Below are 27,744 nucleotides of genomic sequence, written 5' to 3' on the forward strand. Positions count from 1 at the left end.
GTGAACAGAGCTAAGTGCTTTTGAAAATACTGTTCCCTAATACCTCAGTGATGTTAGAAGTAAGTTGTGCTGTCGTAATGCACGTTAACTGAGAACTGCCTGTACTTGGGGAGAAAATTATACAACATGCAAAGATTGAATTCAGAGTGTGAAAAACTTTGGACGTAATGTAAAATTAAAGCCATAAAAATTACTTGTTCTATAAAATTGCATAATATACAATAACAGTTTTTACCCCAAGACATTTTATAGGAGTGTCAGCAAGCAAATTAAAGGAGCTGTTGGGATAGGCATTCAAAAACTGAGTTAAAAGTTGGAGTGTCATAAAGGGAGGCATAGAGAGTCTGGGACCTTGGCAACTGAATGCAAGCTTGCAATTGATGGAGCAATTGAAATTATGGCTACACAATATGCCAGAACAAGAGGAGTGCAGAAATTGTGGAGTATTGCAGGACAAATGGTGGTTAGAGGTGTTACAGAGCAAGGCCATTGTAGACTTGCCAATATACAATTGGAATAGCCAAGTCTAAAGAGAATAATTTCATGGACAGGATTCCATCAGATGACGAGCAGGGCTAAAAGCAGAGATAGGCATGGTGTTACAAATGGGAAAACAGGTAGTCTTTGAATGGAGAGGATTTCGGTTTAGAAGTTCAGCTCAAGATTAAAAGGACATCAGGGTTAGTTTTATCCTTTGGGTGAGTGTTAGCATTAATGTTGACTGAGCAGAGTGTAAACTGGGTGCCAAAGGCAATGACTGTAGTCTTCACAATACTTATTTGAAGGTGTTTTCTGCTCTGAGGATGACTTGCAGAATATCAAATCTGTGTAGGTTCCAACGAAATAATGGTCGTAATATATGACGTATTTTATTAGCTTTTAAACAAAATAATCACCCTTAAACTTCTTTCTTTATCTTCAGCTGAAGTATAGCAAAAATGGCTGTTTGTTAGTTTAGTATAATTATTCTCCAGTTTTTCCAATTATTATTTTGGCCATTATTATAAAATATATATTTGTTTACTTTGACATTACACATACAAAACATATGCACATTGAAAATTGAGGAAAGGAAAAGCCTTTCAGTTGGTATTGATAAAATGCATGGCTGAATGGCACACCGCATGGTGTATTTAGCCCTTGAGCTATCTGGTTTAACTGACTTTGTTACCAGATGGTGCGAGGAGGCTTCCTGTGATAAGTCATGAACACAGAATCTCTATTCGTTTTGTGCCTTCAACTTTTAATTTTCATTTCTTCATCTATACAATTTACTTTTAAAATCTATTTACCAACTGACAAAGTTTAAATGCAGAAATGTTTTGGCTGTCTGTTTTAGCCACTAGTACTTCTCTATATTAATCAACAATTCAGTCTCATCTGATAACAATTGGTATAACTCTTGTAGCAATCAGCAGTTTGCTAAAAGTGCTTGTTAAATAAGCGGTATGCATCAAGCTGGAAATTAAATCAAGAATTTAGCTATTGAGGAATCGTGTATAAGATATACATTATATTGCTATTCATATTTCTTTCAGGTACATTTCTCTAAATTTTGCACAGCTACTTCGGAAGACTCAGAGCAACTGCAGATTGTTGTCAAATAAATGTACCAAATATTGCTCCAGGCAGGATTTGGTTTTCTTTCTTTCCTCCATTCTGTTGTTTGTTATTCTGAACTGCCTGTTTAAATAGTGCAACTCAAGGACATTTTATAGATTGTCATTCCTTGGTTAACTTGCCAGGAATCTGTGTGAAAAAGGAGCCTGTACTTAGTCAATGTTTTAGTTGTTTCCTGTCCAATTTTTTTTGTTGTAGATGTTTTTAAATGAGGTTGCACTTAGATCAACCATAATCTTATTGTACAATGAATCAGCTTTGAGGGGCTAAATGGTCAATCCTGCTTCTGGGTTCTCTCCTATCTGCACAGATTTCTCTGAAATCCTGCCTCGTTTTGGAGAGCAGCAAAGTGGTGCAGTTTTGTTTTGCTTTTGCATGAATTTGGTTACACTGGGGAAAGATTTCATTCCAACTTTTTTTTTTCTTCAAATGTTTAATTTTCCTCTTTTCAATATTTCTATATCCCAGTGTGCTTTCAGGTCTGAATAACTAAAAATGTGCATCATTTTCCTCCACTGCCTTTTTGATGCACCTGGTTCTTCAATATTCATAATATTAATTCTAATAAAAAATTGTTAAGACCCATTTTTAAACAAGTGAGAAAGGAAAGAGACACTGTTTCTGTCTTATTTGCTTGTTACATATTTGGTCCTAAATGTTGCAAAAAAAGCCTGAACAAATCTGACTTACTGCTTTGATTGCCTTTCTCCCAATGGATATGCAAGGATATCGTCCACAAAACTTGAGTCTATCTCCCTCTTCAGGCCACTGGCACAGCATATGTGCAGCAGCCACGTAAGTGGGTATATATTTGAAAGTGAGTTTAGTGAGCTGATACATGGGTCAAATGACCTCTTTCTGTACTGTAAAATTTCATAATTCTGTAAACGGATCATGTCTTGATCAGTCAAATACTCCAACTCTAGTACACTATATCAACATAACATTATTAGTAAGTCAACAAGCACAGACCAGATGTGTACCTCCCAAAGTATATCAGGGCTAGTTTGAAACCTAATCGAGGTCATGTAATTAAACACTCACGTTGCATGCACAAAATGTTCTAAGATTGTAAGTTTATGTCTCATTTACTTTTGTTCTACATATCAGAAAAGTGTTTTGTGATGCACAAATTGATTTCTATAAAGGTTGGAACTTGATACAGGAAGAATTATTGAACTAATGTATCTGAAATATAAAGTATAGCAAGTTGAAATTGTAGCTATTAGAAGTGGACAACAATATAGGGAACCATGATTAAAATTATACTTATGGATGAACAAATCAGGAGCAGGATCGACCATTTGGCCCCTCAAAGCTGATTCACTGTACAATAAGATCATGGTTGATCTTAATGCAACTTCAAGTCCACATTTCCACCTACGTCAATAACCTTTTAATCCCTTGGTTGATGAAGGATTTATCTATCTCAAACTTGAAAATATTAGAGTTCACGAGAATGATCTTCAGTTTGGAGAGATTGGAATTTAGAAGAATGAGAAGTGATCTCATTGAATTGTAAAGATTTCCATAGCTGTTGACAGAGTAAAGCTGAGAAGTTGATTCACCTCATGGAAGTGACTAGGCCCAGACTCAGAATAAAGGAGTGCCACTTTAAGACCGGGATGATGAAAATCTTTTTCTGAGGGGTGAGTGTCAGGCAGCTGTGGGGGCAGAGCTTGTGCATGATTAAAACTGAGATCAACTTGTAATTTCTTGAACCATAGGGGAATCAAGGTTATCAGGGAAGGGCAAGAAAATGGATGTGAAGAATATCTGATCAGCTGTGATCCCATTGAATGGTGGAGCAGGTTCGAGTGGCTGAATGGCTGCTTCTGTTCCTATTGCTTATGGTCTTATAAACTTTGCTTTGACCAGCTTTTTCAGGAAGAGAGTTCTAAAGATGTATAACCCTCCGAGAGAAAATATTTTGTTCAATCTGTTTTCAAATCAGTGACGTCTGATTTTTAAAGTCATTAAGTTCCTCTTCAAGGAGAATCTAGAAACATCTCCCTCACATCTACCCTGCCAAGACCTCTCAGGATTTTTTGTTTCAATCAAGTTGCCCCTACTCCTAAACTCAGCAAGTACAAGCCTCCCCTATCTCACCTTTCCTTTTCAATCAACCTGTCCATTCCAGATATTAGTTGAGTAAATCTTCTCTGAACTGCCTTCAATACATTAAATCCTTCCTTAAATAAGGTGACCATTACTGACTCCAGTATTCCAGATCTGGTTTCTTCAGTACCCTGTATAACTGAAGCATAAGTTCATACTTAGTTTTCATTTCCCCTTGAGGAATGATAAAATTCTATGAACTTTCTTAATTAGTTGTTGCATCTGCATCCTAACCTCAGCAATTTATGCAAGTGAACAGCAGACCTCCCCACATGTCAGAGCATAGAACAGTACAGCGCAGTACACGCCTTTCGGCCTTCAATGTAGCGCTGACCTTTTATCATACTCTAAGATCAAACTAACTTACATACCCTACATTTTACTATCATCTATGTGCCTATCCAGGAGTTGCTTAAATGTCCTCAAATTATCTGACTCTACTAACACTGCTGGCAGTACAATCCAAACACCCACCACTAACATCTTCCCGAAACCTTCCTCCAATCACCTGAGAATTACATCCCCTCGTGATAGCCATTTTTGCTTTCGGAAAGACTCTCTGGCTATCTACTCTCATCATCTTGTACACCTCTATCGAGTCACCTCTCATTCTTCATTGCTGCAAAGAGAAAAGCCCTAGATCCCTCCACTTTCTTCAAAAGACATCCGCTCCAGTTCAGGCAGAATCCTGGGAAATCTCTTCTGCATCCTTTCTAAAGCTTCCACATCCTTCCTATAATGAGGCGACCAAAACTGAACACAATATTTCAAGAATAGTCGAACTCGGGCTTTATAGAGCTGCAGCATAAACATGTAAGGAGATCTCAGCTATCTGTAAGAATAATAGGGTGGTTATGGGAGGGGATTTTAACTTTACAAACATTGCCTGGGACTGCCATAGTGTTAAGGGTTTGGATGGAGAGGAATTTAAGTGTGTACAAGAGAAAATTTTCTGATTCAGTACTGCCATAGTGTTAAGGGTTTGGATGGAGAGGAATTTGTTAAGTGTGTACAAGAAAATTTTCTGATTCAGTATGTGGATGTAACTACTAGAAAAGGTGCAAAACTTGACCTACTCTTGGGAAATAAGGCAGGGCAGTGACTGAGGTGTCAGTGGGGTAGCATTTTGGGGCCAGCAACCAGAATTCTAAAAGATTTAAAATAGTGATGGAAAAGGATAGACCAGATCTAAAGGTTGAAGTTCTAAATTGGAGAAAGCCCAATTTTGATGGTATTAGGCAAGAACTTTCAAAAGCTGATTGGGAGCAGATGTTCGCAGGTAAAGGGACAACTGGAAAATGGGAAGCCTTCAGAAATGAGATAACGAGAATCCAGAGAAAGTATATTCCTGTCAGGGTGAAAAAGAAGGCTGGTAACTATAGGGAATGCTGGATGACTAAAGAAATTGAGGGTTTGGTTAAGAAAAAGAAGGAAACCTATATCAGGTACAGACAAGATAGATCGAATGAATCCTGAGACGAGTAGAAAGTAAATAGGAGTATACTTAAGAGGGAAATCAGGAGGGCAAAAAGGGGACCTGAGATAGCTTTAGCAAATAGAATTAAGGTGAATCCAAAGAGTTTTTACAAATACATTAAGGACAAAAGGGTAACTAGGGAGAGAATATGGCCCCTCAAAGATCAGCAAGGCGGCCTTTGTGTGGAGCCATAGAAAATGGGGGAGATACTAAATGAGTATTTTGCATCAATATTTACTGTGGAAAAGGATATGGAAGGTATTGAATGTAGGGAAATAGATGGTGACAGGACCTGATCAGGTGTACCCTAGAACTCTGTGGGAAGTAAGAGAAGTGATTGGTGGGCCTCTTGCTGAGATATTTGTATCATCAATAGTCACAGGTGAGGTGCCAGAAAACTGGAGGTTGGCTAACGTGGTGCCACTATTTAAGAAGGGTGGTAAGGACAAGCCAGGTAATTTTAGACCAGTAAACCTGACGTCGGTGGTGGGCAAGTTGTTGGAGGGAATCCTGAGGGACAGGACATACATGTATTTGGAAAGGCAAGGACTGATTAGGGATTGTCAACATGGCTTTGTACGTGGGAAATCATGTCTCACAAACTTGATTGAGTTTTTTAAAGAAGTAACAAAAAGGGTTGGTGAGGGCAGAGCGGTAGATGTGATCTATATGGACTTCAATAAAACATTCATCAAGATTCCCCATGGGAGACTGATTAGCAAGGTTAGATCACACGGGAGAACTAGCCATTTGGATACAGAACTGGCTCAAAGGTAGAAGACAGAGGGTTGTGGTGGAGGGTTGTTTTCAGACTGGAGACCTGTGACCAGTGGAGTGCTACAAGGATCAGTGCTGGGTCCTCTACTTTTTGTCATTTATATAAATGATTAGGATGCGAGCGTAAGACGTACAGTTAGTAAGTTTGCAGATGACACCAAAATTGAAGGTGTAGTGGACAGCGAAGAAAGTTACCTCCGATTACAACAGGACCTTGACCAGATGGGCCAATGGGCTGAGAAGTGGTAGATCGAGTTTAATTCCGATAAATGTGAGGTGCTGCATTTTGGGAAAGCAAATCTTAGCAAGACTTGTACACTTAATGGTGAGGTCCTCGAGAGTGATGCTGAACAAAGAGACCTTGGAGTACAGGTTCATAGCTCCTTGAAAGTGGAGTTGCAGGTAGATAGGATAGTGGAGAAGGTGTTTGGTATGCTTTCCTTTATTGGTCAGAGTATTGAGTACAGGAGTTGGGGGGGTGACCTTATAGAAGTTTACAAAATTGAGGGGCATGGATAGGATAAATAGACAAAGTCTTTTCCTTGGGCTGGGGGAGTCCAGAACTAGAGGGCATAGGTTTCGGGTGAGAGTGGAAAGATATGAAAGAGACCTAAGGGGCAACTTTTTTCACACGTGTATGGAATGAGCTGCCAGAGGAAGTGGTGGCGGCTGGTACAATTGCAATATTTAAAAGGCACTTGGATGGGTATATGAATAGGAAGGGTTTGGAGGGATATGGGCCGGGTGCTGGCAGGTGGGACTAGATTGGATTGGGATATCTGGTCGGCGTTGACAGGTTGGACTGAATGGTCTGTTTCCATGCTGTACATCGCTATGACTCTGTGAACATAACCTCTCGGTTCTTAAACTCAGTCCCCCTGTTAATGAAAGCCAATATATGCCTTCTTAACAACCTTATCTACTTAGGAGGGACCTTTGGGCGTGGACCCCAAGATCCCTCTGTTCCTCCACACTGCCAAGAATCCTGCCTTTAACCCTGTATTTCTGCATTCAAGTTCTACCTTCCAAAATGAATCATTTTACACTTTTCTAGGTTGAACTCCATCTGCCCTTCTCAGTCCAGCTCTGTGTCCTGTCATTATCCCGTTACAACCTACAACAACCCTCCACACTATCCACCACTCCACCAACCTTCATATCATCAGCAAACTTACTAACTCACCCTTCCACTTTGCATCCAAGTTATTTATCAAAATCACAAAGAGCAGAGGTCCCAGAACAGATCCCTGTGAAACACCACTGGTCATCAAGCTCCAGGTTGAATACTTTCCATCTACTACCACCCTCTATCTTCTAATGGGCCAGCCAATTCTGTATCCAGAAAACCATATTTCCCTGTATCCCACATCTCCTTACTTTTTGAAAAGGCCTACCGTGGGGAACCTTATCAAACACCTTACTAAAATCTATATAGACCACATCCATTGTTCTATCTTCATCAATGTGTTTTGTCACATTGTCAATGAATTCAATAAGGCTTGTGAGGCATGACCTGCCCCTCATAAAGCCATGCTGACTATCTCTGATCAAGCTATGGATTTCCAAATAATCATAAATCCTGTCTATCAGAATCCTGTCTAATAATTTGTCCACTACCGATATAAGACTGACTGGTCTGTAATTCCCAGGGTTGTACCTGTTCCCTTCCTTGAACAAGGGAAAAACATTTGCCACCCTCCAATCATCAGGTACTACTTCAGTGGACAGTGAGGGTGCAAAGATCTTAGCCAAACGTGCAGCAATATCTTCCCTCAATTCCCATTGTCACATTGCGTATATCCTGTCTGGCATGGGAGCCTTATCTATCCACATGGTTTTTAAACTTTCCAGCGCATTCTCCTTATTAACATCAACCTGTTCGAGTGTATCATCCTGTTTCACACTGTCCTCAGAAACGACAAGGTCCGTTTCACTAGTGAATACTGAGGTGAAGCATTCATTAAGGACCTCCCTTACCACCTCTGACTCCAGGCACAAGTTCCCTCCACAATCCCTGCTCAACCCTACCCCCACTTTGACCATCCTCTTGTTCCTCGCATCTCACCCTTGCCTCAGTGGGACAAACCTATCCAGCACTATCAGTGAATGCTACCTAAACAACCTCCACATTTCTGTTGTGCATTTCCCTGAGGATATCTGTTCGCAATTTAAGCTCCACAGTTCCTGCCAAATAGCATTGTAATTCCCCCTCTCCCAATTAAATACTTTTCCGTACCATCTGCGCCTATCCCTCTCCATAACCATCGTAAAGGTCAGGTAGTTATGATCACTATCATTGAAATGTTGTCCCACCAAGAAATCTGACACCTGACCTGTTTCGTTACCAAGCGCCCAATCCAATATGGCCTCCCCTCTAGTCAGCGTATATACATATTGAGTCAGGAATCCTTGCTGGACACATTTGATAAAATCTGCTCCATCCAAACTATTTGCATTAAATAGGTTCCAATCAATATTGGGGAAGTTGAAGTCACCCATGACATCAACCCTATTACTTCCACACCTTTCCCAAATCTGCCACCCAGTCTGCTTCTCCATGTCTCTATTGCTATTGGATCTATAGAAAACTCCCAATAAAATGACTGCCCCTTTCCTGTTTCTGATTTCCATCCGTAGTCTCTCAGTAGACAAACCCTCCTTAACGACCTCCCTTTCTGCAGCTGTTATAGTATCCCTGATAGCAGTGCGACTCCCCCACCTCTTTTACCCCCCTCCCTATTCCTTTTGAAACCTTCAACCCCGGAACATCCAACAACCAGTCCCACCCCCCTGATATCCAAGTCTCCATAATGGCCACAACATTGTAGCTCCAAATACTAATCCGTGCTCTCAGTTCACCCTCATTCCTGAGACTTCTTGCATTAAAATAGACACACTCTAACCCATCACACTGACTGCAGCCTTGCCCTATTAACTGGCTATCCTTACTCACAGACTCTCTGCATGCTGTATCTGCCAGTTCACCAGCTTCCCCATCGTCTGATCTGTAGCTCCGGTTCTAGTTCCCCTGCCAAATTAGTTTAAACTGTGTCTGCCATCTCTCCCCATAAAGCTATGTGACACAGGAGCAGAATTAGGCCATTTGCTCATCAAGTCTGCTCCACCATTTGATTGTGGATGATATGTTTCTCAGTCCTATTTTCCTGTCTTGTCCCCGTAATCCTTGATCCCCTTACCAATCAAGAACCAACCTTACTCTGTCTTAAATGCTGTCAAGGACTTGGCCTCCACAGCTTTCTGTGGCAATGAGTTCCACAGGTTCAGCACCCTCTGGCTGAAGAAATCCCTCCTTTCTTCAGTTCTAAAAGGTCAGTCCTTCACTCAGATGCTCTGCCCTTGGGTCCTGGTCTCTCCTACTGATGAAAATGTCTTTTCCACATCCACTCTATCCAGTCCCTTGGTGCTTCATACTTCCAAAGCCTTTCCCCATTTAGAAAATAGACTATGCCTTTATTCTTCCGACCAAAGTGTATAACCTTACACTTTTCCACGTTGTATTCCATCTAGCAATGCTCCAATCCTGTCAAAGTTCTTCTGCACCCTCCTTGTTTCTTCAACACTACTGGTCCCTCCGTGTATCTTGTGCCATTAGCAGACTTAGCAACAATGCCCTCAATTCCTTCATTTAAATCATTAACATATAATGTGAATAATGTGGTCCGAACATGGACCCCTACAGAACTCCACTAACTACCAGTTGCCATCCTGAAAAAGACCCCTTTATTCCTACTCCTGCTTTCTCCCAGGCAGCCAATTCTATGTCAGTATCTAGCCCAGAGTGTTAGGGATAGTTACTTTATTTTATGTTATATGAATTGTTTATTGTCACATATATCTGGAAAGAAACAACAAACATTTTGCATTGCCATAATCTGGTGCCATCTTGATTTACAAAAGAATAAACAAAATTACACAGAGTTTATGTTCCTGTGCAGCATCTTGTCAAAGGCCTTCCTGAAATCCAAAGCGATTACTACTGGCTCCCCTTTGTCTGATTTGCTCATTACCTCCTCAGAGAATTCTGACAGATCCTTGTTGGTGCTGTGCTGACTCAACCCTACTTTACTATGCTCTTCATAATCTCATCCTTAATAATGGAGTCTAAAATCTTACCCATCACTGATGCCTAAAGTTTTCTATCTTCTACCTCTCTCCTTGACTGCAGTGGTTGTAAAGACATTGGTGGTGATCTTTCAGCAGTTTCCTCAGCTATCTCCTTCAAAACTCTAAGTGCAGTACATCCAGTCCAGATGATTCATCCACCTTCAAGCCTTTCAATTTCCCCAACTCCTCTTTTGTACTGGCCTCTATTTTAAACCTTGACGAGGGAGTTTAGTGGGGAGCACGGTGGAACAGTGGTTAGCACTGCTGCCTCACAGCGCCAGAGACTCTGGTTCAATTCCCGCCTCAGGCGAATGATTGTGTGGAGTTTGCACGTTCTCTCTGTGTCTGCGTGGGTTTCCTCCGGGTGCTCCGGTTTCCTCCCACAGTCCAAAGATGTGCAGGTAAGGTGAATTGGCCATGCTAAATTGCCCGTAGTGTTAGGTAAGGGGTAAATGTAGGGGTATGGGTGGGTTGCGCTTCGGCGGATTGGTGTGGACTTGTTGGGCCGAAGGGCCTGTTTCCACACTGTAATGTAATCTAAAAAAAATAAGTTCCTCCACCACTAAGGCTTCCGTCTTTTCAATTTAAAAAGAAATCTCCTATAGTCGTAGAGCACGGAAACAGACCTTTGGTCCAATTAGTCCACACTGAACACTATCCCAAACTAAATTAGTCCCACCTGTCTGCTTCTGGCCCATATCCCTTCAAATCTTTCCTATTCATGGACTTATTTAAGTGTTTTTTAAATGTTATAATTGTGCCTGCATCCACTACTTCAAGAAATTCATTCTGCACGTGAACCACCCTTGGTATAAACGATTTGCCTCTCATGTCCTTTTTTTCAAATGTCTCCTCTCACCTTAAAGATATTAACCCCTCGTCTTAAAATCTCCCATCCTAGGGAAAAGATACCTAATATCAACCCTATTTATACCCCTCATGATGTTATAAGCCTCTATAAGTCTTTTAATATTACTAGTAGCTTACTCTCATAATTCAGCTTCTCTCAATGCTTTTTCAATTATCCTGTACTGGTCTTGTCTTCCCAATAATCTTCACCACATTGTGTGCTTTTTTTTGCTGTCCCTGACTGCCCTAGTCAACCATCCCTCCTCCTCCTCCTCCTCCTCCTCCTCTTCGTTTGACTCTTCTTCCTTCGGATGACATTTTGCTGTGCGTCCTAAATTACCCCCAGAAACTCTTGCCATCGCTGCTCCGCATTTTCCCTGCTAATCTCCTTTTTTTTTTCAATTAACTCTGGCCAGCTCCTCCTCTGGCCAGTTACAGTTATTTAATTGTAATGCCATTACATTTGATTCCAGTTTCTCCCTCTCAAACTGCAGGGTGAATTCTATCATATTATGGTCACTGCCCCGTCGGTGTTTCTTCACCTTAAGCTCCCTAGTCAAGGTTAGTTTAGATTAGTTTTTCAATTCTTTCTGCCAAAATGAGCAATTTCACATTTTCCCACGTTATCCTCCATTGGCCACATCTTTGCCACTTGCTTAAGCTATCTGTATCTTATTGTAATCTCATTGTTTCCTCTTTTCAAATTAATTTCCTATCTCTGTATCTGCTAGTTATCAATAGAATTCACATTGTATCCTGTCAAGAAACCATACAGGAATAAGTAACATATTTCTGTCCTTTTGAAGCTCTCTGTGGCAGACCAGAGGCTAGACAACATATGATTTGATAAATTGAATAAAATTAGATAACAATGCATTATTGCAATATGAATAATCTGCTTAAATATATGTAAAAATAGATTTTTTTAGTCCTTCAGGAAATTTTACAGCATGGAATTTTAATTGCACTGGTAATTTTAATTTTTATAATCAAAGTTTTTGTTTAGTTTGGAGCCACAATACAGGTCTCAGGAAAAAAATCCAACATTTGGCCTTGTATTCCCATAGCTTTATCCACTTCATGATGGTTGCACAAGATAGTAGGTCAAAGCTTCACAAAAATCACTGAAACAAATTTAAATTGGTTTCCCTTGAGCCTTGTGACATTCTGCAATCTCTTATAAAGCCACAAACTGCCTTACACATTCCTCTGGAGGGTATAATCCAGCCATTTTTCTTTTCATTAACCTGTCTGCCTCCAAGTCGTTTGTCTTGTACGTGCTATGAAGACCCAAAGAATTGCTTACATTAACAACAGTCTCTCTTGGTTTTATAGAAATGTATTTCTATATCTCTGCCTTTTCAAAAACAACTAGTTTTAGACATTTTCTGCCCATATTAAGGTTTCTATATTCTATAATGTGACATACTAAGAAAAGTTAGCAAAGGAAGATATTAGAAGAAGATGAACATGCCAAAATTCAAAGAAAATAAATATTTTGTTAACTTTTTTCCCCATTTTCAATCTTAGTGATATTTGGCTATTTCATTCCTGGCTTCTTATACTTGGAAATTGGAGCAATTTGTGAATGGTCTTTGACTAAATAGCAACTTCTAATTCATTCAAAAACTGACAACACAACGAAGATGGTTTGTGTGACCAGATCAATGTGAAACAAAAAGTCACCACAACTCAAGGACAAACAAAAAGGATAAATAAACCTATTTATTTGGTTAGAATAACCAAATATCATTTGTGGAGCGAAATTATACTGTTTTTCAGTCGATCAGCATCCATTGCCTGATAGCCTTTTCATCCATTTTTCAATGACTGTTAACTTTTAATAGTCACACATCATAAAGATGCATTTCCAGTTGAATTCATCATGCAACAATTTCGTAAAACATTTGTCACTCCATGATGTGCTGCATGACTATAAGATGATCAATTTGATTTCTAGAAATATTAAGGTAAAAATCACACACCAGGTTATAGTCCAACAGGTTTAAGTGGAAGCACTAGCTTTCGGAGTGCCACTCATCAGGTGGTTGTGGAGTACACAATTGTAAGACACGGAACTTGTAGCAAAAGTTTACAGTGTGATGTAACTGAAATTATACTTTGAAAAATACCTTGATTGTTTGTTGAGTCTCTCATCTGTTAGAATGACCATGATCGTTTCACTTCTTTCAGATGTAAATCACAAAACGTTTTTTAAAAGTTACATTCTCAGGTTAACTGTAACAATTGGTGTCAGCCAGGTAATGTTGAAGGTGTTAGCCCGTGTGTTCCCTGTCTGTGCCATAATGTTTAGACTGATTCTAATCTAAAAAGTGAGATAACAGAGTCTTGCATGGATTCATGCAGTTTTCGAGCAAAGTACAATGTAACTGTGCAAGTATAAATTCACACCACAAACGTGCATGTGGGTTTGTGTGTGTCTGTCTGGGGTGGAGGGGTTGAGAGTGTGCATATGTGTGTGAGTGTAAAGTGTCTATGTGTGTGTGTGTGGTGTGTGTGCGCGCGCGCGCGTGTGTTGTGTATAACCTGATGTGTGATTTTTAACTTTGTACACCCCAGTCCAACACTGGTATCTTCAAACCATAAAAATCATAGAAATATTAAATTAACGCCTGTGGGATGAATGGGGCAGTGGTACTATGTGGATGATTGTGAATTGGCTGTGAGTAGTGGTGAATGGTTGATTTTTTTCAAACTGGATGAAATAATGTGGCCATAAGACAGAAAAGCAGAAGTAGACCATTCAGCCCATTGGTTTGGATGGAGATGAGGACTAGTTGGGGAAATAAATCACTCATGGGAGTCGTCTACATGCCGCAGAGAGTAATCACACTGTGGGGCAAAGTATTGAATAAGGAATATTGGGTAGTTGTGATAAAGTGACAGCAAGAATTATGGGTGACTTTAAGCTACATTTAAGTGGAAAAATCACATTGGCCAAAGTAGCCTCAGTGTGTTCATACAATACTTTGTGATTGTTTCCAGAATGTGCTGCTGTAAGAAACAATCAGCAAACAGGCTATTCAAGGCTTGGTATTATGTAACATAACCGAATCCATAACCTCCGAGTAAGGGCACCATTAGTGAGAGATCATAATATGATCAGATTTTGCACCCATTTGAAAGGAAGGAGGGTAGTATTTAGGACGCAGTAAGGGTAACATATGCAAAGACTAGTATTGTGGATGCACGCAAAGATAACAATGTGGGCGTGAGAGCTGAGTTTAGCTGAAGTGACCTGGGTTTATTAGGCTAGGAGACAGATCAATCGAGAAACAGTGGCAAATATTGAAAGGGATAAATTTCTATTATGTCGAAAAATTCCAAGGGAAGAACCCATTATTTGTGGTTAACGGAAGAGCATGAGGGAAAAAGCATACTTAAGGTGAGTGACTGGTCAGATGAGTGGTCAGAATATAAGGAATAGTAGACAATGTCTAAAAGGTTAATCAGGATGAATGTGTGAGCACAGAAGTGGAAGCCAGCTAGAAATGTAAAAATGGATAGCGAGAGTTTCTATTGGTATTTTAAAAAGGAAAAGAGTACATGAAATGAATGGTCCTCCATAGACAGAGAGAGAGGGAGAGAGAGAATGGTGAGTTATTACTTGGTAATAAGGGAATGACGGATGAAATGAATGAATGTTTTGCTTCTCTCTCCTCTGTCGAAGATACAAAAAACATTGAAAGATGTGCAAGCTTTGGAAAGGGTTCAGAAGAGATTAACTAGCATGTTGCCTGGTATGGAGGGAAGATCTTACGAGGAAAGGCTGAGGGACTTGAAGCTGTTTTCGTTCGAAAGAAGAAGGTTGAGAAGTGACTTAATTGAGACATATAAGATAATCAGAGGGTTAGATAGATTGGACAGTGAGTGTTTTTCCTCGGATGGTGCAGAAATAGGAGCAGAAGTAGACCATTTGGTCCTTTTTTTTTTAGCCTGCATTGACATTCATTATGAGCACAGTTGATCATACAACTTAATACTTTGTTCCTGCACAGTTGATAATACAACTTAATACTTTGTTCCTGCTTTTTCACCCCATACCCTTTGATCCCTTTAACCCAAAGAACTATATTTAACTCCTTGAAATCATTTAATGTTTTGGCCTCCACTATTTTCTGTGGCAGCAAAATCCACAGGCTTACCACATTCTGTGTGAAGAAATTGTTTCTCATCTCAGTCCCAAATGGCCTACATTGTATCCTTAGAATGTATCCCCTGTTTCTGGGCTCCCTGGTAATGGGGATTATACTTCCTGCATTTATCCTACCTAGTCCAGTTGGAATTTTATTGGTTTCTATGAGAGCCTTTTTTCTTTGCAAACTTCAGTGAATAGAGTCCTAACTGATCCAGTCTTTCTTCTTAGGTCAATTCTGCTTTTTCAGGAATCAACCTTGTGGATGGTTGTTGCACTCTATCCATAGCCAGAAAGTCTTTCCTCTGACAAGGATACTAAAACGTTACACACTGCTCCAGGTGTGGTCTCACCAAAGCTCTGTACAATTATAGCAAGACGCACCTGTTCCTTTACACTAATTTTCTTGTTATGTAGGTTAAAATAGCATTTGCTGTCTTCACTGTCTGCTGTATTGGTGTACTTTCCTTGTGGTGCGCAAGGAAAACAAGTTTCCTTTCTCCTGCTCTTCCCACCCTTTCCCAGTCTATTGGTATTCAAATAATAATCTGCTGTCCTGTTTATACTACCAAAATTAATAACCTCTCCTTTATTCACATTCTACTTTGTCGTGCATTTACACACTCAACTTATCCAGATCTTAAACTGATCTCTGCATTCTCCTCAAAGCACACCCTCCCATCCAGTTTTGTTATCTGCAGTATGGAGGTATTACATTTAGTTCACTCATCTAAATCAATACAAAATATTGTGAATAGCTGCGGTCCAAGCTGGGCTCTACAGTACCCCACGTGTCGCTGGCCACTGCTCAAAAAAAATCCATTTGTTCCTCTGCTGTTTCCTATCTGCCAACCAGTTCTCTATCCAATAGAATACAATAGCAATTTATTGTCACTTGACCTTTTATCAAAAGCCTTCCGAACATCCAAGTAAACTATATCCACTGGCTTCCCTTGAAAACTCTACTAGTTATTTCCTCAGAAAATGCTCAATGTATTTGTCAAGCACAAGTTTCCTGTGATTCTTGAGTCCAATCCTGTCACTGTTTTCCAAGTGTTATGCAATTAATTTTTTTTTACAATGGGCTTTAGCATTTTTCACAATGCCAGTGTCAGGCTAAGTAGTCTATAATGTTATTTCTCAACCTCCTTTTTCAAATAATAGGGTTATATTAGCAATCCTTTAATCCATTGGAACTGCTCCAGAGCTTTTAGAATTTTGAAAGATGACCACCATCCACTTTTTCTTGGGCCACTTCTTTATGTCCCCTGGAATGTAGATTATCGAGCCATGGAGATTTGTTGGCCTTTAATCCCATCAATATCCCAACACAATTTCCCTACAAACATTGATTTCCTTCAGTACAATAAGCAGAAAATGAGTACTGTGTAAACTGATGGATCTGAGGGATGACAAGTGTCTGGATCCTGATAAACTTCATCCTCAGGGGTTAAAAAAGGACATGGTTTATCAATGTGTAGATGCTTTGGTATTTAATTTTCTAAAACTTCCACAGATTCAGGAAAGGTTCAATCAAAGTAGAAGATGAAGAACACGAGAACATGACCCCTCAATTCAACAATGGAGGGAAGTAGAAAACAGAAAATTATTGCCAAGTTATCTTGACGCCTATCTTTTGAAAAGGTATCAGAATTGATCATTTGAGAATTGTAGCTGGAAACTTAAAGCACAAGGCAATCAAGAAAAGTTTGCATGTTTCATGAAAAGGAAATCATGTTTAATTATTGGTTTATTATGTTTCTTTGAAGGAGTTGCATGTGCTGTGGCTAACAGGGTACCACTCAACACTGCATTTCCAGAAAGCATTTGATACGTTACCACATTGATGTTTAGTATAGAAAATAAAAGTACATGTTGTAGGCAGTAACATATTAGCATGGATGGGAGATTGGCTGGTAGACAGAAAAGAGATTGTGTGTAAGTGTAGTTCTTTGTCTGTTTGGCAGGATATGACAAGTGGAGTCCTGCAGGGGCCTGTGCTGGAGCCTCACCTTGTACAATTTGCAAGAATGATTGAGAGGAGACAAGTGAAGGCATGGTAGCTAAATGTGCAGAAGATGCAAAATTCGGAAGTTCTGTTTTTCAGTGCAGCCACATCCAGTCATGAATGATGGTGAACAATTAAAAAAACTTGCTGGGGGAGGAGAATCCACAAAGATGGGGGAGCGTAGGACATCAGAGCAAACAATAAGGCTAAAGCTTTTGAAACAATATTCAGCCAGAAGTACCAAGTAGAGATCCACCTCAGCTTCCTCTGGAGGTCCCTGACGTCAAAGATGCCAGACTTCGGCCAATTCTGTTTACTCCATGTGATATCAAGAAAATGACTGAACAGGTTAGATACTACAAAGGCTATAGACCCTCACAGTATGTTGCAATTGTATTGAAGTTTGGTGCTCCAGAATCTGCTGTGCTCCCAGACAAGCTATTCCAGGTCAGCTGGACTGTCTTTTTGACCGTATAGAAAATTGCCCAGGTATGCCCTGTACACAAAAAGTAGGGTATATCCAACCCACCCAAGTGCTAACCTATAAATCCATAAATGATGGAAGGGGCCATCAGCAGAACTGTCAAGCTGCACTTGCTTTACAATAATGTACACTTTTTGGGTTCCACCAGAGCCACTCTGCTTCTGACCTTATCACAGCCTTGGTTCAAACTCAGGAGGTGAGTTATTTGCTGCTGGACTCTTAGACAGTAGACAATAAGTGCAGGAGTAGGCCATTCGGCCCTTTGAGCCAGCACCACCTTTCATTATGGTCATGGCTGATCATCCACAATCCGTATCCTGTTCCTGCCTTATCCCCATAACTCTTGATTCCACTACCTTTTAAGAGTTCTATCCATCTCTCTTTTTTTAAAAGTACCCAGAGACTCTGCCTGCACTGCTTTCTGGGGCATAGCATTTCATATGCATTCTTAGCCACTGATCTGCATCAGCAGTCACAATATTTATATAGGAAGTCCAGTTGAGTTTTTGGTCAATGTTAATATTTGGGGAGTTTGTGACAGTAATGCCATTGACAGTCAAGTGTTTTTATTTTATTCACTTATGGGACATAGATGATACCAGCTGGTTGGTAAAGTTGAAGTCAAGTATGATTTTTCGCCTATCATTCCCTCACCACCACAGACACAGTCCAGCAGCTATGTCCTTTAGGACTCAATCAATAGTGCTGCTGGTGGTGGACAGTGAAATCCCTACCCAAAGAACATTTTGTGCCCTTGCCAATGCCTCCAACAAGTGCTCTTCAACATGATTGAGAGTAGACTGATGGAATAATAATTTGCCTGTTGGATTTGTTCTGCTTTTTATGTACAATTTTCCATATTGGCAGGGAGATGCCCATGACATTGCTAAACTGGAACATGTTGACTGGGGTAAGCAAGTCCTGGAGCACATGTCTTCAATGCTAGTGGCAAAAATATTAGAGTTGAAAGACTATTGAGAATTGAATTAGCTGAAGACTGGCATCTGTGTTGTTGGGGAAACTCTGGAAGACGCAGTAATGTATCTTCCATTCCACTCTCTGCTTGAAGATTGTTGCCAATGTTTAAGCCTTTTTTTTGTACTGATGTGCTGGGTGTACCTACCATTGAGGATGGAGACATTTGTGGAGCCACCTCAATTGACTGTGTCCTCTGCTATTCACAAGTAGATGTGGCAACGCTTCATAGCTTCATTTTGGGTTTTTAGACATAGCTAAGCAATTGCATAACTCTCATTTGCTGTTTGTTTTCTGGCATGCAAGTAGTCCTGTACTGGATCTTCAGCAGGTTGACACCTTTTTTCAATCTGCCTTGTGCTGCTCCTGCATTCTTCATTTGACCTAGGGTTGATCCCCTGGCTGGATGATAACAGTAAAGTGGGTGATGTGCCAGGCCATGAGGCTACAAATTGTGTTTCAAAGCTTAGAAACCAGGAGTAGGCCTTTTAGCCCTTCAAGCATGTGTTGCCAATCAATATGATTATGGCTAATCTCTGTCTCAATGCCATATTCCTATTTTCTCAACTACCTCTTCATGCCTTTAAAATCTCAAAATGTATCAATCTCTTTCTTGAATGTACTCAGCAAACCAACTTTATGCGGTAGAGAATTCCACAGAGTGGCCACCCTGTGAATGAAGAAATGTTTCCTCATCTCAGTCCTAAAAGACCTACCTGAGACTATGATCACTAGTTCTGGTCTCCCTAATCAGGGGAAACATTATTCCACATTTGTCTGCTTAGCCTTGTGAGAATTCTTTACATTTGAATCAGATCTCTCATTCTTTTCAACCCAGTGAATACAGGCATAGTTGTACCAAGCTCTCTTCACAGTACAGTCCTGCCATCCCTAGAATCAACCTGGTGAACCTTTGCTGCGCTCCCTCTATGGAAAGTATATTTTCTCTTTGGTGTGGACAGCAAAACTGGAAGCAATATTCCAGAGGTGGACTTGCTGAGATCCTGTATAGCTCCAGTCGTACGTCTCTACATCTGAGCTCAATGTCTCTTGCAATGAAGGCCAAAATACAATTTACCTTCCTGATTCCTTGCGGCATCTGCCTGGTTACCTTCATTGACTGGTGTACAAGAACACCCAGATCCCACCATATATCCACTTCCAAATATATCATGATTTAAATAACACTCTGCCTTTCTTTATTTCACACCAGTGTTTAACTCCACGTTTATCCATTGTTGTACTACATCTGTCATGTTTTCTGCAACTCTCTCAACTTCCTAGATCACCTGGAAGCCGCCTTGCATCCTCCTCACAAATCTCAACAGCAGTTAGTTTTGTGTCCTCAGCAAACATGGAAAACTTGCATTTTATTCTCTCATCTAAGTCTTGAATAGCTGATCCCTATGATACACCACTAGTGCTGTAGGCCACCTGGGAGAAAAGCATTTTTCCCTTCCTTTTTCTAGAATTAAAAAACCTCACAACAGCAGGTTATAGTCCAACAGCTTTATTTGGAAGTATAAGCTTTCAGAGCGATGCTCCCTCGTCAGGTAGCTACTGGGGCAGGATCATAGGAAGCAGATCAAAGTGTCATACATCTGATGCGGTATATTCAACAAACCTAGATTACTTTTAAGTCTTTAATCACTTCGAATGGGTTACAGGTTTCGAAACATTAATATGCAAGTCCCAGAACTTCTTTCAGTCATATTCCTGGGATAATTTAAGATTTTAGTTTTTTAAAAAAAAAGCTGGCATCTCAGCTCAGACGATGCATTTAGGTTTTTCATAAAACCTTCAGTCCTCTGGGGGGGGGGCGGGATGGGGGGGAGAGCGCGTAGGGTGGCTCCAGTGTTATCATGGAGGAGGTGCAATGTGTATTCGCACTGATTGCAGTCTATGGGTCAGGAAGCTGAGAATTGAGTTGCAGATGATGGAGCCGAGACCTAGGTCTCCCAAGTTTTGAGATCAGCCTGGAAGGCATAATGTTGAAGGCAGAGCTGTATTCAATGCACAGGAGTCTGACGTAGGTCTCCTTGTTTTCCTGATGTTTCGGGAATGAGTGCAGTGGTGGGGAAATGGCGTTGGCTGTGGACCTGTTACATTGGTCGGCAAATTGCAGGGGATCAAGGCAGGCTGGGATGCAAGAGTTGATGTTGGTCATGACCAACCTCTCAAAGCGCTTTATAAGTATGGAGGTCAGAGCCATTGGGCAGTAGTCATTAAGGCACGCTGCATATGTTTTCTTATCTCCTGCAATGATGGTGGTCTTCTTGAAACCGGTGGGGACTTCAGCTTGTAGGAGGGAGAGGTTGAAGATGTCACTGAATATTTCTGCCAGCTGGTCTGCACAGGATCTAAATGCACGGCCGGGGACTCCGTCTGGGTCCATGGCTTTCCTTGGTTCACTCCCGGGAAGACCAATTTGACATCTGCAGCAGTGATGGAGGGAACAGGTGCATCCAGGGTAATTTGGGTAGGTGACAACATGTCACTGGCATTCTGCTCAAACCGAACATAGAAAGCATTGAGTGCATCAGGGTGGGATGTAACTTTGTTTGCTATCTTGCTCGGGTTCATTTGTATCCCATTACATTGTTTAGGCCTTGCCACAGGCGGCAGTTGGATCCTCAAACATAATAGGCCTAAAACAAATCTCTCATGCACCCCAGGAAATCCTCCACCACAGTATTATCGCTAGTTTGGTCGATATGTCGATTTAAGTCATCCATGGTCACTATTGTACTCTCAATGCATCTTGAATCTCCTGTTTAATGCCTTCGCTTGCATCTGTTTGGGGATCTATAAACAAGTACCACCAATATTTTCGGCCCCTAGGTATTTCCTATCACTAACCATACAGATTCCACATCTTGATTTTCTGAACAATATCCTTCCTCGTGATTAAATTGATTTCATCCATAATTAGCAGTGCTATCACATCTCTCTTCTCTGTTTGCCTGTCCTTCCTAAATATCAAATACCCCTGGATATTTAGTTACCATCCTTGGTCACCCTGTAGCCATGTCAACATAATTACAATAATATCATAACTGTATATCCATGAATGTCCATTGGGTCTGTAATCACTTGGGCAGACTCTTCCGTCAGCTCCCCACCCAATTGTAAAGTCACTGTGTTACCACCTCTGCATGATGGTGGGTGACTGAGGCAGACAAACTCGCACAATCATAACTTAGTGATAATGTCAAGCTGTTGATTGACTCGTCTGTTGAACGGCTAAACATTCTACTACAACCGTTGGTTTTTCTTTTCACAATTTCATTACACCGATTCAGGTAGTCGATGGCCTTGTGGTATTATAACTAAATAACTAATCTAGAGACCGAGATAATATTCTGGAAACCTGATTTGAATCTGTCGTGGCAGATGATGGAATTTGAATTCAGTAAAATTATGGAATTAAGAGTCTAATGATGACAAGTAGATTGTCAGAAAATCCTTTTGGTTAACTGATGTCCTTTTTTGGGAAGGAAACTGCCATCCTTGCCTTGTCTGGCCTGCATGTGACTCCTTGATATACATCAAAAGGATTTACTCTTAACTGCCCTATGGTCAATTAGGGATGGCTAAATAGTGATATCCACATCCTGTGAATGAACTTTTAAAACAATCTGATCAGAAGTGCTAAACCTTCTCAATATCTATAAATAACAACATGCAATGTGTTTTCTCAATCTTTCATGAACTCATTGTCTTAATCTCTTTGGTTTAGTACTGATGTAATATCAAAAACAATCTATTTTCCTCTCTCTGTTCCATTTTATAAATCAGAACTTTTTTAATGTCTCTAAGCAACTGTGCCATTTAAGTATTGGTCATATTTTCATTGTTTAAGATGAGCTGGAATTCTCATAATTTGAGATTTCACTTTTAGCAATTTTTCATATACTTATATGCCAAAAGATGGTAGAAAAGCTCACTAAATTGAGGTAGCTGCATGTTTCAGGTTCAGTTTATGGAGGATAGAAAGCTACTCTGCCAATTTGTAAAATCATTTTGATCTTTTGTAAAAACTGTCGTCTTGTATTTATTTGACTTGATTTTGTTTTAATTTTAAGTTTGCAGGGCCTTGGTGGCTGAACTAGACTGGGCAATTAAACAAGTGGATCCAAAGAAAACTATTCAAGTGGGGTCTTTCCGAATTAGTCCTGATGGTTCTCAGAAACCAAATGAGGTATGCATGTTATTTAATAAGCATATTTTAAAGCCACTTATTCAAACAGCAGTGGTCCACGAATTCAGTAACCTTAATCTTATAGGGTAATAGATTATAAATTGAATCTACCCTTGGGAAATCGAAGTAATCTTTTTGTAATATCTGGGATGGATTTTAATATATTAAGTAATTAAAGTATTCTAAGAATCTTCATGAAATTCAGAAAGCAGAAATACCAAATTTACCATCACTTTGCTGTTTGTAGCTTTTGTTGGTAGTTCTGAGTTTAATGAAATAACTGAGGTAGCATGATGACTTATTCTCAAAGTGCTGGCATATTTATTGTGGTGTGCTGATAATTTTAACTGGGATTCACATGGTCTGTTTGTTTAGAATAATGTTTAACTTCCAGTTTTATTATGTATCTAATAGCTACTACATTGAGTACAAACCTTCTCTTATTAAATGAAGGGGATTAATTTTATTATACCAGTTTCTCTGAAAATTAAATTTCTTCTGAAGTATCAGTCCTACTGATATATTTAAAGAGACAGTATGGGAAAATGAAATGCTCACAGAAATGACTTATGCCAAAAATTCTTCCAGCAATAATTTCTGTATAATCTAAAATGAAATATTGTATGAAGAAGAAACTAATTACTGAAGGGGGGAGCAGGAGAGGTAAATGAATTAATTCAAAATTCTGGTCTTCATAATCAAGTGTCGTCCTCCTCACATCAAAATGAGGCTGTTAAACTTTAGAATATATTCCCCTTTAGGAACTTTCAAAGAGGAGATGGTTTTGTTACAGAGTAAGTGAATTCTTGTGGAAGGGATGACTACACCCACATCTTTCTGGATGATTAAAGATAGTTGAAATGAGACTGAAAATAGGGAGGTGAATAACAAGTCTGAAGATGTGCAGGTTAGGTGGATTGACCATTCTAAATTATCCCATTGTGTCCAGGAATGTGCAGGCCATGAATTAGACATGGTAAATGTGCAGTTATGGCGATAGGAGTTGTGCGTCTGGGAGGGATAATCTTCGGAGGGTCAATATAGATTCAATGGGCCGAATGGCCTGAATGACCATTCCACTGTAGGAATTCTGTAATTCTGCAATAGCCATAAGGTGGGTACAGTAACATTAAGAACCAGGAGCAGGAATTTCAGCCCCTCGAGCCTCCTCCACCAGTTGATAAGATCATGGCTGACCTCATCTCTGCCTCAACTCCACTTTCCTGCCTGCTATTTATAACCCTTAAATCCATTTCTAATTATAAATCTGTCTATCTTCTCCTTTTAAATGTATTCAATGTCCTAGCATCCACTGTACTCTGGGGCAGTGATTTCATGATGTTTTGAAAGAAAATAATAAAGTGAATATAGAAATTTTTATTTTAAATAAGATCTCTTCTCTATGAGGGCAAGGAGAGGGTATGAGAATAAATTTATATCTAATGTAAAAACTAAAATAAAAAGTATCTTGGAACACTTAGCTAGTAAAGGCATACCAAAGACAGAATGGTTCCAGTTAGGGACCAACAATGAGATCTTTTGGAGGCAGAAATTTTGACTGAGGTACTTAATGACTTCTTTCCATTTAGCTTCACTGGTGAAGATGATGTTGCAAATGTAGAAAAAGTGAATAAATACTTGAAGAGAAAATATAATTACAGGGATATGCAGAAATTGCAGGGAAGTGAGGGTTAATTGAATTATTCTACAAAGGAACTGAAACAGGCAAGATGAATGGGCGGCTCCTGTGCTGTATCACTCTGATACTTCATATATAAACAATTGCCTTAGAGTAGACTGCACATGTTGTGTACTTTTGTTAACTTGTATGCGAGCTAGGCTTGGAGGTGGGGACTTCCAGAACTGGATTAGTACGTGTGAGTTTAAATTTTTATGTTGGACATAATTCCTAAACTTATGAGGCAGAAGTACATTTTCAGAAATGATGTTCTTTGTATTTGATGTTAAGCTGGTGTTTTGTCTCCCTTTCCTGGTATCTTAGCCAATCTTTTCAGCCAAAGACATCTTCAAAAGAAAAGCAGTCTCAACTGTTCATTCATTTTAATAATCTTGTGTGTTCATTGGCTTCATTGACTTCTCAACGTTTTAAGCTTGGGATTTCTGCCAATTTATTACCCATCCTTAGATATGCACTGCTTAAAAGTGGTGTGCTGATGATTCACCTGGCTAGGACACTTTAGAGAGCAGTTAAGAGGTAAATGACTTGTTATTATTGATTTTTTTTTAATATAAAATATTTTTCTTTAATTTGAATTTAGATGTTTTTACAGCGAGGTTTGGATTTCAATTTGAATTTTGGTTTGCTATTCCAATAACTTGATGACTACGCTATTACACTCTTTTTATCACGTCATTTGTGTTGAGTAGTTTACATTTATGTATCATTAATCATGCTAATTGTTTGCAGCAGGAGGTGCCTGAACAGCATATCAAAGCTAATGTGGATTTTGAATTGAAATTGGTGATCAGTAGATAAAAATATTTGTCCTGGAAATACACAAGGACTTGTAACCCCCTAACGTTCAAAAAATTGTGGGGTTGTCGAATCATCATCATTTGACATTGCACAATAAAAATCTGTGTTAGATAACAATTATTCTAACCCTGTTTCTGGCTTTTCACCAAATTGAAATAAAAATATAACTGTTACTTTTACAGTAAATTCTGGTCCATTGTAAGTATGGCGAAAAATGTTAACTTATTAATGTGAAACCCCAACAGCAACTTTAGCTGAATATAATGTGCAGTTAATAGTAGATATTGCTGTCAGATGTGCACTACAAGACACCAAAACATCATCTCCCCATTCAATATGGTACAACCTCTCCTGTCTGAAAATCTATTGTTCAGAAACACCAGTTGTCCAAAACTCTCTTTTTGTGCAGACACAAGCAATTCATCAGTTGACTGTGCATTGAAATCAAAAACATTGGCCCACATAGTATTTGAATAAATAAAATAAATGTTATTACTGATTTGTATATCTACCATGTTTTTCTATTTGAGCATTTGTGTTGGGCGTTCTATCATGCATAACATTCAGAAATGACTTTTTCCTAAAAATTCCAGGCAGGAAGTTTTCGGATCATGGACCAGTTCCAATGCAGAAGGCTAATCAGCCTATCAGGTCTGCACCATCTGTTTGCAAAAGCAGTTGAGCTAGTCTCCTATCCCCCATTGCTGTAACCCTGATAATTCCTTATCTTCAAGAGTTTATCCAATTCACTTGTGAAAATTGCTATTTGAATCTCTTCAACCTTCTCAGAAATGCTACATTTTTTAAAACAAAGTTTACTAATGTTTCCTTTTGGTTACCTTGCCAATGACACTAATCCATGTCCTGTGATTCTCAACTCCTCCACCAAAGGGAACGGTTTTTCGCGACCTAATCTATGCAGACCCTTGATAATTTTGAATACTTCCATTAAAATCTCCATTCAACCTTCCTCAAGGAAAACAACCCCAGGTTCTCCAGTCGCACCATATAACTGAAGTAATCTAATCTGTGAAACTATTCTTGTAATTATTTTCTGTACTTTCTCTAAGCCTTTCACATATATCCTAAAATGCGATGCCCAGAATTGATAACAATAGTCTAGTTGAGACCAAACCAGTGCGTTATAAATGTTCACCATAATGTTCTAGCTCTTGTACCATGTACTTCAGTTTTTAAAACCCCAGATCCTTTTTAACCACTCTTTAACTTGCCCTGCAATCTTCAATGATTTTTACAAATCTCTTCATTATACAATGGCTTTTGGGTTATACCTTTTTATTCATATTACTTTTCTTACCGATAAACTGCATCACTTCTCCTCTGCATTAAATTTAATCTAGATCTAAGTCATTAAAATAAATTAATAAATAAAATAAATAACTTAGTGCTCTTAGTATCAACTGCTGGAAGAAAACCTCTGGTTGGAAAACCTGCTTTTTACTGCTACTTTGTCTCTTGTGACTGAGCAAACTTCGTTTCCTTGCCACAGTGTCACTCTTATTTCATGGAACTCAACTTTGCTAACAAGCTAATTATATGGCATTTAACTTAGTATATTTTGCAAGTCCACACACACTTTCTGAGATGTTGATCATGGAAAATAAGCAATGCTTTTGAAAACCATGTGGATATGGCTGAGTTTTCTCTTGCTCATAGTCTCATGGAGATGCCAACCTGCAACAGGAACTATAAAATTGTGAAGTTTTGAACATTGAATTGTCAGAGTAATTCTAATTATGACATTATGTTGGAGGCAAGGATGTTGAAACAAAGGAAAATAACCTGAGCGCAGCGTGAATTAAGATAAGAAACTAATTGTGACAAATTCAGTACCAAAGCTTGACAGTGATTTTCCTTTTGTAAAAAAAAGGGAAGTTTTATTTTTCTTTCAAAAACACATGTGAGGAACTTTTGAAGTCTGAATTGTTAACACCAGCTGCTGAGCTAAAGGCCCCAGGTTCAAATGCCGCCCCAGGTTCAAATGCCACTCCAGGACTTGTTGACCACTAGGTGTTGATGACATTGCTCAACAGCTTGTTGATCAGCCTATGAATTCTTTCAAAGCTGCAAGCTGTTTTCCAAGGGAGAAAAAAAAGTGATACGCCAAACAAACAAAAATGTCATATTAATAGGAAAGGGAATTTTGCTGAAGCGCATGAATGTTAGTAGATTCCCAGCCAGATGAAAAGATTGAAATTGTGACACATATATCTTTTATGGTGAGTTTCTTCATCTTTACCCTCTCATTCCACCCTCGAAGTTACATATTCTCCCTATGTATGTGTTCTCAGAAAATTAATGATCATCACCTATTTTTCCATAACCTTAAATTAAAAACATTAGCAAGTTAACTATGTAATTAACCAGACATCTTTGTTCTGAAATTAAGTTTAGAAAAAATTAAAGTTGCCATGATCCCAGATGACCATAGGGCTG

General features: G+C 39.4%; 1 protein-coding gene across 2 annotated transcripts in view; it reads left to right on the forward strand.

Moving 5' to 3' along the window:
- Positions 1–27,744, forward strand: part of cnpy1 (canopy FGF signaling regulator 1) — a 78,707-nt gene that overhangs the window by 16,048 nt on the left and 34,915 nt on the right. For both annotated transcript variants that reach the window (XM_043690716.1, XM_043690717.1), the window contains exon 2: positions 22,675–22,790. In XM_043690716.1, coding sequence (XP_043546651.1) covers positions 22,675–22,790 — 116 coding nt within the window. The remainder of the gene's footprint in view (positions 1–22,674; positions 22,791–27,744) is intronic.

This window comes from Chiloscyllium plagiosum, chromosome 5 (genome assembly GCF_004010195.1).
Source record: "Chiloscyllium plagiosum isolate BGI_BamShark_2017 chromosome 5, ASM401019v2, whole genome shotgun sequence".
Classification (NCBI taxonomy): domain Eukaryota; kingdom Metazoa; phylum Chordata; class Chondrichthyes; order Orectolobiformes; family Hemiscylliidae; genus Chiloscyllium; species Chiloscyllium plagiosum.